This window comes from Leptopilina boulardi, unplaced genomic scaffold (assembly GCF_019393585.1).
Source record: "Leptopilina boulardi isolate dan_hultmark-lab unplaced genomic scaffold, ZJU_Lbou_2.1 LbouV2_266, whole genome shotgun sequence".
Taxonomy (NCBI): domain Eukaryota; kingdom Metazoa; phylum Arthropoda; class Insecta; order Hymenoptera; family Figitidae; genus Leptopilina; species Leptopilina boulardi.
The window spans coordinates 916,175-930,400 of NW_026137825.1; the positions used below are offsets into that span (position 1 = coordinate 916,175).

Consider the following 14,226-nt stretch of genomic DNA (forward strand, 5'->3'; position numbering starts at 1 on the left):
TCACATTGATGTTTATCATAACCTCAAATCCATCAAATTTTGTTGAAAATATATTTAAAAAAAAGGAAAAATTGTGTTTTTTTTTTAAATAAAAAAAAAAAGAAGTAAATAGTTGTAATAATGGCGTCATCGCGAGAAAGACGTTCAAATGCTGGGAGTAAAATGTCAAAACTCCTCAATGAGGAGGAAGAAGATGATTTCTATAAAACAACTTATGGAGGTTTCGAGGAAACTGAACAGGACAATGATTACTTGTAAGTAAAAATATATTTATAAAAATTTTACGAGCAGTTTATCTCATTTTTTTGTGTAAGAAAATTGAAATTAATTTTAAATAAAATCAAAAGAAAATTCAATATTTTTTTTTAATTAAAAAATTCTATAAAATATAATTAGATCGAGATTTTTTTTTTTTTTGTCAAGGCGAAGGTTTATAATTTAAATTATTTTATTTAAAAAAAATAAAAAAATTCAATAAATATTAATAATAAATAAAATCTATAAATAATAATAATAATAGTAAATTATTAATTATTTAAAGAAAACAAAAATTCAAAAGGTATTTTTAGAAAAAAATAAAATCCATAAATATAATTATAGATCGAGAGAAATTGATTTTTTTGAATTGAAAACAGGTTAAGAGGGTTTTATATAATTGAATCAATTATTTATTATTTTTAAAAAACGGACAAAAAATTTGTTTTTTAAATATTAAAGACGAAGGTTAATAAATTATTAAATAAATGTTAATTATTTTAATAGAACAAAAAAAAAAATTCAATAAATATTTTTAATAAAAATAAAAAATAATAAAAAAAAAAGATCGAGAGAATTTTTTTTATTGAAGAAAAAGGTTAATTATTTTATTATTATTATTATTATTATTATTATTATTAATTATTAATTATTTTAATGAATGAAAAAAATTTAATGAATATTTTTTGAAAATAACTATAAATATTGAAAAATAAATTTATAAATATAATTGAAACGAGAGTAATTAATAAGAAAAGGAAGAAAAAGGTTAATAAATTATTATTTTAATAAATGAAAAAAGTTTAATGAATATTTTTTGAAAATAACTATATAAATATTTAAAAATAAATTTTATAAATATAATTGAAACGAGAGTAATTGATTCGTTTTTTTTTTCTTTTTAGAGTCGAAGACGAAGGTGAAGACGAAGTCGATTCAGATTTTAGTATTGATGAAAATGATGAACCAGTTTCGGATCACGAGCAAGAGGATCCAAAACGAAAACGAAGATTAGTAACGAAAGCATATAAAGAGCCAAAAAATGTAACAACACAATTGCAATCAACGCCAAAGGAAAAAAAGCCAAAAGCACCAAAACACGATCGTATATCAATTGATAGTACTGAGAGAAAATCAATTCGTCGTTCAACATTGGCAAAATCGGCAGCAACACAAAAAAGAATACGCGAACGTAATGAAGATCAAAGGAAAAAAGTGAAAATTGTTAAAAATGACACGTGGAAGCCAACGCAAGAGGAATTATTGGAAGAGGCATTAATTACCGAGAAAGCAAATTTAAAATCACTTGGTAAACAAATTTTTATCGAAAAATATAGAAAAAAAAAAAGAATTAAAACTATTTTTTTTATTTAATTTATTTATTAACTATTATTGAAGAATTTTGTTTTCTTTTTTTGTAGAAAAATATCAAAAATTGGAGAATGAAAAGAAAAATACAAGGGCAGTGCGAAAGACAAATTTAACGCCAATGATTCGTTATCAATCGTTTTCAATGCCAATTATTGTTCTCTCAGAAACAGAAACTGAAACTTGCGAAAAAGAAGATGAAAAAATAAATGTTGAGGGTGATGATGAGAAAATAATTGAGGAAAAATTGATTGTAAAAACGACAAATGAAAAGGAATTGGCGCCAAATTCAAAGGAAACATTGCAAATTAAAACAAATGGTTCATATGAAAGGACATTTATTACATTTGAAAATGAACAATTATTTAATGAGGCTTTTAAGAAAACTCCAGCGCCAAGGCCAACATTAAAATCTTTATGCGCAATCACAAGGTTAATTTTTTTTTGCAAATAATTTTATTTTATTTTGAAAAGGGAAATTAATAAATAAATGTTTTTTTTTAGACTGCCAGCAAAATATATGGATCCAATGACAAATTTACCATTTAGAAATGTACAAACATTTCGTTTATTGCGCGATGTTTATTATCAACAATTGGAAGCGCGTTCCGATATTAATGATTCAAATATAAATCCAAATTTATTACGTTGGCTTGAATGGAGACAAAAGAATAATAATAGTTCGCAGAGAAATCTCATTCGTTTGGAATCAGCATCGGCGCCAATTGCATCTTCATAGCTGCTACTTTTTCTCAAGGTTCAAGATGATGTCTAATTTTTTATAGACAGTATCCTTTTTCAAATTTGATGACAATTTTTCTTTTTTTTCTGTACATTCATTAATCTTGTTAATATATACATAAAAAAAAAGTTACATTTTATATTTCTTGTAAAAAAATCTATTCAAAACTTGTAAATGTACAGAATATTAAAAAAGAAATGAAATATTTCTTTTGAATACGAAGCAGTAAAATTTAAAAGGCGACAATTTACTTTACATTTCTGATAAAATAATATTTAAATAATTAAACAATAAATAAAATAAATAAATAAAGGAAAAAATTATTTTTGAATTTCTTTTTTTATTGAGAAAAAAAGACAAAATTTCATTTGAAAATCAATGTTTTGAATAATAAAAAATGAATTTTTAATTTTTCCTATTTTTTATTAGGAAAATTTATCGTTGGATAAAATTTAAAAGGCGATAATTTTTTTTTATTATAAAATAATAAAAGAAACATTATTTTTCGAAATTTTTTTTTTTTTTTGAAAAAAGAGACAAATTTTTTTGAAAATAAGTAAATTTTTTTCTCGTACATAGTTCTGCAAATTTTTTCGATTTGTAAATATATAAACTATATATTTATTAGGAAAAGGCTTTTGAGAAAATTTGAATACAAATTTAAGAAAATTAAAAATCGAACGTACTTTTAAAATTGTAAAATGTAAATTTATAATAAATAGAAATTTTTTTTTTTTTTATTTTTACGACTTCTAAATAGAATAGATTTTAGAAAAATTTATATTCTAGTTCTTAGATTAAGTTTTACCGTTAATTATCATCGTATATATATAATTATATATAAAAGAGACAAAACATTCTTTTGTAATTTTTCCCATCGAAAATGTATTTAATAAAAACGAATTTTTTAGAAAAAAAAAAACACTATTTATTTTAGATTGAAAAATTTTATCATTATTTCTTATTTTATTCACTTATTTAGTATAATAAAATTATTAATAATTCTATAATAATAAAAATATGGAAAAATTAATAATTATAATAATAAAAATATACAAAAATTAATAATTATAATAATAAAAATATACAAAAATTAATAATTATTATTATTTCAAGTTATTTAAAAATTTGAAATTATTAAAAAAAAAATTTAATTAGCAAATAATTTTTTATCTACAAATTTAAAATTATTAAAACAATTTTAATTAACAAATAATTAATTATCAAAATATATTTTCTATCTACATGAATAGAAAAAAAAAATAATAATTTTGAAGGATTTCAAAGGAAAAAGAAACCAATTAAAATTTTCTTGCATTCTTTAATATAAGTGAAATCACTTTTTCTCCTTTCTTTCTTTTTTTTACTTAAGAATTAAATTAATAATCACTAAAAAAAATAACAAAAAAAAAAATTAGATGATAACAAAAGCCTCCGAGTCAGTGTTAAAAGTTAAAAGACAATCGCTAAGAGAGAGAGAATGAGAGACCCAAAAAATGGCGTGATTTATTCTTTTTTTTTCGCACTATTTAAAAATTTTTTTTTTTTTTTTTTTTTTTTTTACCTAATAAAAACCAAATTTCGTTGAGAGAAAGAAAAAAAAAATTTCGTCGATTTATTTATATAACAATAGAAAAAAAAAAAATTCCACTCTTCTTTTTTTTTCTCTCTTTATCATCAACGGTGTACTTTTTTTTTTTATTATTTATTTATAATTTGTGTCCACATTTTTTTTTTTTTAAAAAAGCATAATTATATGCTTCGCGCGCGCGTGTGTATTTCACTTTGTTTTTTAATCTCTCGTGATTTAGTGCACAAAAAAGCGTAAAACACCTCAAATATTCACAAAATTTATTTCCTAAATTCGCGTTCTTAAACGTATGCTTTTGTTACATATTTGCTTTTTTTGTTTTTTGTTTTTTTTTTTTTTATAATTGCGGTACGACTGAAGGGTGTCTTTTTGTTGTGTATTTGTGTATGTGTAGAAAAAGAAAAAAAAAATTGATCATCAACACTGCTCGCAGAGATTTACTTTTTTTTTTTTTTAAAAATGTTTTTACATTTCTTTTTTTTTTTTATTATAATATATAATATAATTTTATATATTTCCTTAGAAATAAAAAAAGGGCATTCAGAATAGCGTTGAATCGAATTAAACATCTTTATTCGATTACTTTTGTGTTTTTTTTTTCTCTTCATTTTATTATTATTAAAATGTTGTACATATTCTAGACCTCAAAACCTTCCCAAGCATTTTTTTTTTATTTATTATTAATTATTTTCTAATATATAATATCAATTTTTTACTTTCTTGTTTATTTCCCCTTTTTTTTTGTTTTTTTAGTAAAAAAACAAATTTTCTGAATTAAAATTCCTTATATAGAGAATTTATTTAAATTTTTTCCTTTTTTTTGATAAACAAAAACAATTTTTTTAAAAATTAAAATTACTTCTCTTGAAAATTTATTTCAATTATTTTACTTTTTTGTTTTTTTTTTGTAACAAAAACAAATTTTTTTCGAATTAAAATTTCTTCCCTTGAATTTTTTTTTTTAAATTTTCCCTTTTTGTTAACAAAAACAATTTTGAGACAAAAACAACTTTTTTCGAATTAAAATTCCTTCCTTTTGAGAATTTTTTTTGAATTATTATTAAATAATTAAAATAATTTTGGGGTAACAAAAATAATTTTGTGACAAAAATAATTTTTTCGAATTAAAATTTCTTCTCTTGAGAATTTATTTTAATTATTTTACTTTTTTGTTTTTTTTTTTGTAACAAAAACAAATTTTTTCGAATTAAAATTTCTTCCCTTGAATTTTTTTTTTAAATTATTTTCCCTTTTTGTTAACAAAAACAATTTTGAGACAAAAACAATTTTTTTCGAATTAAAATTCCTTCCTTTTGAGAATTTTTTTTGAATTATTATTAAATAATTAAAATAATTTTGTGACAAAAGTAATTTTTTCGAATTAAAATTTCTTCTCTTGAGAATTTATTTTAATTATTTTACTTCTTGTTTTTTTTTTGTAACAAAAATAAAATTGGTAAAAAAGCAATTTTTAAAAAATTAAAATTCCTTCTCTTGAGAATTTATTTAAATTATTATCCCTTTTTTATTTGTCTGATAACAAAAATAAAATTGGTAAAAAAGCAATTTTTGAAAAAATTAAAATTCCTTCCCTTGAGAATTTATGGCTATCGAAATAATAAAATTATTTTTCAAAATTTACATTTAGAAAAAACATTTCTTTTCTCCTTTCTTTTTTTTTTACTAAAAATAAAATGATTTTTTTTTCCTTTTCTCTTATTTTTGAAAATAACTTTTTTTTCTTTTTTGAAAAACTAATTTTTTTTACCCAGAGTTTACAAAAAAAAACTTTTTTTTTCTCTTCAATTTTTGCTTTTTTAAAAAAAGCACTAAATAATTTTTTTTAGACACTTCTCTTTTTTTTCTTTTTTCCTTTTTAAAAGAAATTTATTATTATTTCAATATTTCCTAGATAAAAACAAAAACGTTTGTTTCTGAAAAAAAAATTTCCCAAACGAAAAAAATTTTCCTTCTTTGAAAAAAAAAAAAATCACTCCTTTTTTCAATAGGCAAAAAAAGAATATAAATTTTTTTTTCAGAAAAAAAATATTTCTCAATAATAGAAAAAAGAAGAATTTTTTGTTTTTTAGTAAAAGAAAAAAAAACAAATCTTTTTTTTCTCGTTGAAAAAATTAGTGTTTTTTTTTATAGGAAAAAAAATTTTTTTTTTTGCATAAAAAATTTATTATTCCCCCGTTTTTCTTTTTTTTTTTTATTCATTATGTGTGAAAATAAAAATAAATTGACGTCTATATATATATGTTTTTTTTTTTATATATAATATGTATAAGTTGGCGAATAGTGACATTTCTATATTCGATTCGTAAACCATTCACACTCCTAATTATAAAGAAGCGGCAATACAACATTTAATTATAGTAACAAATTATTTTGTTTTTTTTCCATGTTTGTGTTTCGTGTGTTTTTTTTTTTTTTTTTTTTGAACAAATATATTGCAATTCGTACATGATTATACACATAATTATATGTAGATTTTTCTTTATTAATTAATTTAATAATTAATAGATTTTTTTTTTATTAATTACTTTAATAATTAATAAATTTTTATTTATTAATTTTTTTTTTCACTTTGTTTTTTTGTTTAATGGAGAGGAGGGAGGACATGGGAGGAAATAGAGGAAGAATTAAAATATAAGATGTTTTTTTGTTTATGTTTTTTTTATATATATATATATGTGTGTGTAAATGTGTTTCGATGAGCGATCAAAAAAGATTTTACGACGATCGCTAAAAATCGCATAAGTATTTTTCTTATTTCTTTCTTTCTATTTGCTGTGATTTTTTTTTTATTTAGCAGTCTGCGGCTCCCCCTCACATCGATGGGGTTTTTTTTTCTCCATGTTTGTTGTCTTTTATTAATTAATTAATTAAAAAAAAAAAAAAAAACCCCTAGCGTACGGGATTATAGGCCCCGTACCCATAGTCTTAGTTCTCGTGCGATCACGCACCTGCTATAATTATCGCCGGTCACCACTTCCCTCCTCCCTCCCTCAGTGTAACTGCTTCTGTAAAAACAATTGTCATTCGAACTTCCCGAGTAAATAATAATAATAAAAAAATTTTTTTTTTCTTTGTTTTCTATTTAGAAATTTCATTTTTTCATTGTTGATTCATTTTTAAATTCTTTATTTCTTTCTTTTTCTTATTATAAATTCTTTTGTTTTTAATTTCTTTTCTTATTAAATTCTTTTTTAGTTTTCTTATTCTTTTATTCTTAATTATTTGGAAAAAAAATACTCTAAATTTAAATTTATCAATAAGAATGGAAATCGAATTTCTTTTCTTTTTAATTTCTTCTTTAGTTTTCTTATTCTTTTATTCTTAATTATTTGGAAAAAAATACTCTAAATTTAAATTTATCAATAAGAATGGAAATCGAATTTTTTTTTAATTTTTGTAAAGATTTTGTATAAAAAAAAAATATTAACAAAAAATTTTTCCTTTTTGCAAAATTCGAAAAAATTATTTTATTATTTTTATCCACTTTTTGATTTTATTTATTTATTATTATTATTTGTTATTTTTGAATAAATTGATGTAATTAAAAGGTGAAAAACAAAAAAAATATTAAATATTTACAATAAAAATTTATTTAGTATTTCAATTTTTTAAATAAATTTTTCGATTTCTATCCCCGGATGAATTTTTTCTATAAATGAAAAATAATTTTTCATTGATATTTGTTTTTTTTTTTATTTTTCTATTCAATAAAATCATTGAGATGGCCAAGAAATTAATTTTTTTTTTGTATTATTGCTCTTTTCATTTTTTTACGTACATATATATAATTAAATTAATTAATAATTAATTTATAGATATAAAAATTCAATCCAAGGGAAATGAATTAATGTAATAACGAATTTAATGTTCGAGTTTTTATTTAATTTTAATAAATTTGCAATTTAAATTATGATTTGTAATAAAATATTCTTTTTTCTTTTTGTCATATTAATTTTTGTAATTTTATTAACTTTTCTTAAGTACTTTGTATTACAAAAAGATTTCGCTTCATTCAAGTGTAAATAAATAAATGCTTTATTATTAATAATATTCTATTATTGTTATTAGAAAATATTTCGGTTTTTTAAAAAAAATTTTATCTTTTAATAAATAGTTTTAAGAAAACTGTTTTTTTTTATAAATTTTAAATACTGTGTTTTATGCATTAAAAGACATTTTTCTTTTTCTTTTACAAATATTTTATAAACTCCTACATTGTAATGAATTAAATAAATTTTTAAATAAACAAAACAAAATTGAATCATTTAAAATTTTGCAAATTTAAATAAAAAATATTTTTATTCTCCTCTTATTTTCTTTTTTTGATTGAATTTTCATTTCTATAATTTATATATCTAAATAAATAAAAGGAAGGGTTACAATTACTTCACAAGTAATTAAAAATCCAATTAATTTTTAATCTAGATTAAAACATAATTTTTTATTCGAGTCAGATCTATCGATTCAGATGTATATATAATTATAATCCTCATTTCTTGGCGCGATCTCATTAAATAATAGTGTAATAAAAATAATAGTAATAATGATAATTAATTGTAATAATTGCAATAATAATAATAATAATAATAATGATCTATATATGTAAAAAATAGTATAATACATGATTAATTTTTTTTTTCTTTTTTTTTGATTGTAAAAACATGGGCCTTACAGCTTACGAGCACACTTACATGTTAAAGTGTGAGGAGAGTCACTGGCAGCATTGTTTGCGCATTCCATCTGAACTCATTGTCGGTTTAACGTCGATTGGTTCTACATTCTGTGGTCGGATAGTGTCACCTTCGGGAGGATCTCTTATCTGCTTTTGCGAGACGATTCTATAAATTTCTGTAAACGAAACAAAAATAAGTAAACAAAAACAATATTTCTAAAAAAAAAGAAAAATTTTATCAGCTAAATGAAATGTTTTTTAAAATTAGGTAGAAAATAGCTTTAAATTTTCTTCGCAAATTGTTTTTTGTAGTCACCCTAATTATTATTATTAGATTTTTATATGAATATTATGTAAATATATTATTTTTTTAAGTTTACTTGTTAAATAAATATTATTTCCACTTTTTTTATCCAATAATAAAAAAAAGAAAAAAAAAAGAAAACAATAAAATAAAAATAGAAAAAGAATAGAAATAGATGGAAAAATAAGTAGTATAAAAATAAAGAAATTGATTTATAAATATATGAAAATAAATAGTATAAATTATTACAATTTTTTAAAAGAAAAAAAGAAAAACAAATCGTATATTATTTGCAAATAGTGTTTTTGTTTCATATTTTATATTTTTTAGTAGTAATAAAATAATAGTAATAATAATAATAAAATAATAATATTAATTAATAAAATAATTATAGTAAAATAATAATATTAATTAATAAAATAATTATAGTAAAATAATAATATTAATTAATAAAATAATTTCATAGTGAAATAATAATATAATAAAGAAAGTAGAACAAATTATTATAATTTTTTGTATAATAGATTATTTAGAGAGGGTAATCTTGTTGACTTTTTTTTCTAATTCATTTTCTAAGTTTAAGTCAGAATTACGGACTCTTTTATCTGTTAATATTTTACTAATGATAACAATAACTCAGCCTAATTTTTCTTTTGATTCATTTCTATTGTATTCAAATTTTGTATTGTATTTTTTTTTTTTAGTTTGTACAAAAAAGCTTAGTCCGTTTAATAAATAAATAATAAAAAGAAAAAAAATAATTTTTTTTAGAAACTTTTTTTTTTTAATTACCGGTTAAAATATTTTGAAATGCCGTCTCAACATTAGTCGAGTCTAAGGCAGAGGTCTCGATGAATGAGAGGCCATTTCTTTCGGCAAATACTTTGGCTTCGTCAGTGGGCACAGCTCTCAAATGCCTTAGGTCAGATTTGTTTCCGACCAACATTATTACAATATTCTGATCGGCATGATCTCGCAATTCTCGCAACCATCGTTCAACATTTTCATATGTCAAATGCTTTGCTATATCATAAACCAATAATGCTCCAACTGCACCTCGATAGTAGCTAAAAAGAAAAAAAAAAACAATTTTTATTTTGAATAAATATCAAATATGACTTTTTTTTTAAAAATAAATTTACAGTAATTAAGATTAATAATTTTTAGTAAATTAGTAAATTCTTTTTACTTTAAATTTTAGTAAATTCTTTTTTACCATAAAACAGAGAAATTTAGTCAAAAAATAAAAAATTAAATATACAATTTCAATTCAATATCAAATAGTAAAGAATTTTTTTTAAAAATTAAAATAAAATTATGTACATGAATAATTTTTAGTAATTTAAATTAATAATTTGTAATTTTAATAATTCGATTATTTTAATAATAATAATTTTTAATTAATATTATTTTTACCATGAAACGAAAAAAGAAAATAAATTTACTATTTAAAAATTTTTAAAAACGAAATATATAATAAATTTTATTTCATTTATTACCTAAATTTAAATATTATTCTATTTTCAACAAAAAAAATTAATTAATTAAATTAAAATTAATTTTCAAAAAAAATTTAATTTTAACTTACGCTGACGTAATAGCACGATAACGTTCTTGTCCAGCCGTGTCCCATATTTGGGCCTTAATCGTTTTACTATCAACTTGTATGCTACGAGTGGCAAATTCAACTCCAATCGTTGATTTTGATTCAAGATTGAATTCATTGCGTGTAAATCGTGAGAGAAGATTACTCTTACCAACTCCCGAATCACCAATGAGAACCACTGAAAAAAAAAAAAATGACAAATGCAAAAGTCTCAGATTTCGATGACATGAAACAGAAATATATATATATATATATATTCACACACACACATATATAAAAAAAAAAATATATGTTGTACCATTTAATGTGAATCATGGATTACAAATTGACAATAGGCAACAAAGAGAGAGGGAGAGAGAGAGAGAAATAACACGTGCTTGTGTCACAAGTTCAATTGGTTGTAAGCATTGATCATTTACATAAAAGAAAGAAAAAAAAATCAAGAGAACAACGGTAGATAAGAAAATAAAAAAAATAAAAAAAAAACACAAAAAAATCGCGTGGACCTTAAAAAATGCTCTACTTTTTTTTTACATGATTTTAAATTTTTATTAATTCAATTTAAAAATTTAATTTAAAAAAAAAATAAATAAAAAAAATACTAATAATTGAAATAAAATATTAAAAATTATATAATAGTATAATAATATAATAAATAATAAAAATAATATAATAGTATAATAATATAATAAATAATAAAAATAATAAAAATAATAACAATAATTAGTAATAATAATAATAATAATAATAATAATAAAATTAATAGAAAATAAATAAAATAATTTACAATAATATAAAAGAAGAAATTAAAAGAAAAATAAAATTTCAATATAGATAAGGAACAATTTTTTTTTTTTTTGTTCTTTTAAAAAAAATTAATTCCCTTTTAAAAAATTAATTGTTTCTTTTAAATATCATTTATTCAATTTTCTCCTTTATAATCATTGCATTTTTTTTTCTCGATTTTCAATCTCTTTCTCTCGTCTTTTGCTCCTCTTATCATCCAAGTTTTCTTACATTTATCTTCCGAGTGCTCGGTTATTTTTAAATTTCACATAAATTTATCTTTGATGGTTAGTTTCAAATTCTCTAATTGGCATTTATTATATCTTTATTATTATTATTACTATTCTCCAAATTTATGAATAATTTTTAATCTTTTTTTTGAAAAGTTTATATTCTCATTTTCATTAATTTTCATAGAACTAATAAAATAATAATAATAATAATAATAAAATAATAATAAAATAATAATGATAAAATAATAATAATAATAATAATAAAATAATAATAATAATCATAATAAAAATACTAATAATAAATAAATAAAATAAAAAAGCAAATTAATCTCATCTTCATTATTTATTTTTAAAATTGTAATTAATTTAATTATTAATTTTATTTAGAAGAGAAAAAAAAACATTTATTTTTAAACTGTAATTATTAATTAATTAATTTTATTTAAAAAAAAAAGAAAATTTTCGGTTTTAAATATTTAACCCTAGTTTTCGAATTAAAAAAAAAATTTTTTTTTTTGTAAAATAAAGAAGAAAACAGCAAATTTGTCTAGGATTAAAAAATATATTTTAATAATTATTACTTTCTAATTTATACACAAGGTCGAATGTGACAAAAGAGAGAAAAGAATCAATTATGAATAAAATTGAAAAAAAAAAGAAAAAAAAAGAAAGAAATGTTTAATAAACATTAAAAATTATCTTTAGCTCTTTCATTGCAAAATTAAAACTCAATGACACTGCGAATAAAACCATTTCAATCTATAACATATATATATACATATCTATATCTATATACATAACTATATATCAATAATTCTCGTAAAGAATTGTAAATTGAAAGTATTTAAAAATATTAAACAAATATTTATGATCGTTTTCAAATTTTCTTTTTTTTTTAACGAATTGTAAATAAATAATAATTCAAAAAAGAAAATTTCCGAAAGAAAAAAAAATGATTTTTTTAATTAACAAATTTAATAATACTGATATATATTGTTTTCACAATCGAATTTTTTTCTAGTCCATCATCAACGTCATTTTAGTGTTACACGTGTCACAAGTTTTTGACAGAAAAGGTCAAGCTCGTAATTTCGAAATTATTTTTTTTTCCAAGTCAAAAAAGAAATAATAATAATAATAATAATAATAATAATAATAAAAAAGGGGTTGGTGGTGGGGAGAGACCGATTCGCGAAACCAATAGTTTCCATTAGTGACGAATATTGATGACATCATCAAAATGATTTTTTAAAAGTGAAGTGGGATTTTACGGTGAATGTCATGATGAGAAATGTCAATGACAGGAGAGCGATTTTTTTTTTCCATTTCGAAACAAATCGAAGAGGGATTTCCTCTTTGAGAAGACATCGTCGCGACTAAACGTGAATATTAATTATCTTGATTAGCTTTTTTTTCACAATTATTATACTTGTCGATCTACGCCTTCAATGTCAACGATCTTCGTCAACGACCCAACGATGTATAACAGCAGTTTTTTTTTTTACACAAGTCGAAAAAAAAAATGGTCGAATAAAAAAAAAGGGGGGTTAGGAGCAGAGACATTTAATTACCACTTACCTTTAAATAAATAATCGTATTCGTCGTCTCGAGTGCCCATTTTGGTGATCAGCAAATAACTCCTTGGTTTATAGGGACGTGTTCTTTAGATCGAATATAACGAGATCCGTATACTCTCTCTGTGTATTTATATATATATGTATGTATATATATATATATATATATACAACAAAAAAAGACAAGGAGCCAAATAAAGGCTCCTGTATTTTATTTAGGCAAAAAAAAAATTCACTTTTCTTCACTATTATTTATAATTGAATTAGTACACTAATGAATGACGCGAGAATTGAATAAAAATTTTTAATATTGTCGCAACTTCACAAGGGCACGATAAATTATTTTTCTTTCTTTCAATTTAACTGTACAATATGGCCTCCTTTCCTTTCTACGCCCCTCCAAATAGATTGTTCACTCATGCGCACTATTCATCAGCTGCGCGATTTTAATTTTCCCACTAGAGGCGCAATTGTCGTTTGAACATTGTCTTTAGGGTTCATTCACATGTAAGTGTCATATTTTGGACGTTTTTCTTTCTCAATTTTCAGTTTTATCAAACTGTCACATTTGAGAGGTTTTTCTTTGTATTTTTGTGAGTGAATTTGTCTTTCTCTTTTACTCTTGTACGTTACCATGACAATCTGACAGGGCTGGGTAACTTGTGCAAGAAATAAAAATTAGGACAAATTCAAATCAGGGTGTTTTCCATTTAATACGTACATTTATATTAGGATAACTGAAAGTTAGATGATAAATTCACAATTGTTTCTTTGAAAATTCGAGATTATTAAACTAATATACAATTCCGTTTAAATTAAAATTTGAACAAATAGAATTAAGGAAATTTTTTTTCGAATTAGGCGCCATATTGTCATTGGTTTAAGGCGCTCGCACACCTCCGGCTGCCTGCACAGGTAGCCTCCCACCACGCCGAAAACATACAAGAATAAAGGCGCTCTCACACCTTTTTGGCTGCTTGCAGGTTACCATGGCAACGCATGAGAGTGAGTGTAACAGAAAATTTGGATATTCAAATTTTCTGTCTCACTTTCACCCGTGCGTTGCCATGGTAA

The 14,226-nt window shown here is 21.3% G+C and overlaps 3 protein-coding genes across 5 annotated transcripts in view; 1 reads left to right on the plus strand and 2 right to left on the minus strand.

Annotated features, from left to right (window-relative positions):
- LOC127281364 (ATP synthase lipid-binding protein, mitochondrial) overlaps positions 1 to 14,226 on the minus strand; it is a 98,876-nt gene that overhangs the window by 42,102 nt on the left and 42,548 nt on the right. The window contains exon 1 of one of the 3 annotated variants that reach the window (XM_051305052.1): positions 11,969 to 11,981. The exons of 1 other annotated variant lie outside the window; for it this stretch is intronic. The gene's annotated coding sequence lies outside the window, so the exon portion shown is untranslated. Of the gene's footprint in view, positions 1 to 6,050; positions 6,064 to 11,968; positions 11,982 to 14,226 lie in introns of those variants that run through there. One more of the 3 variants, XM_051305050.1, reaches the window with a different exon arrangement.
- Positions 11 to 2,678, plus strand: LOC127281354 (vacuolar protein sorting-associated protein 72 homolog). Its single transcript, XM_051305036.1, has 4 exons — positions 11 to 254; positions 1,161 to 1,564; positions 1,677 to 2,055; positions 2,128 to 2,678. The coding sequence occupies exons 1-4, from the start codon at positions 121 to 123 to the stop codon at positions 2,360 to 2,362; spliced, it is 1,152 nt and encodes a 383-aa protein (XP_051160993.1). The 5' UTR covers positions 11 to 120; the 3' UTR covers positions 2,363 to 2,678.
- Positions 6,205 to 13,563, minus strand: LOC127281361 (ras-related protein Rab-11A). The gene is made up of 5 exons (XM_051305045.1): positions 13,157 to 13,563; positions 10,542 to 10,737; positions 9,746 to 10,020; positions 8,669 to 8,825; positions 6,205 to 6,982 (listed from the first exon to the last, which is right to left on the minus strand). The coding sequence occupies exons 1-4, from the start codon at positions 13,194 to 13,196 to the stop codon at positions 8,689 to 8,691; spliced, it is 648 nt and encodes a 215-aa protein (XP_051161002.1). The 5' UTR covers positions 13,197 to 13,563; the 3' UTR covers positions 6,205 to 6,982; positions 8,669 to 8,688.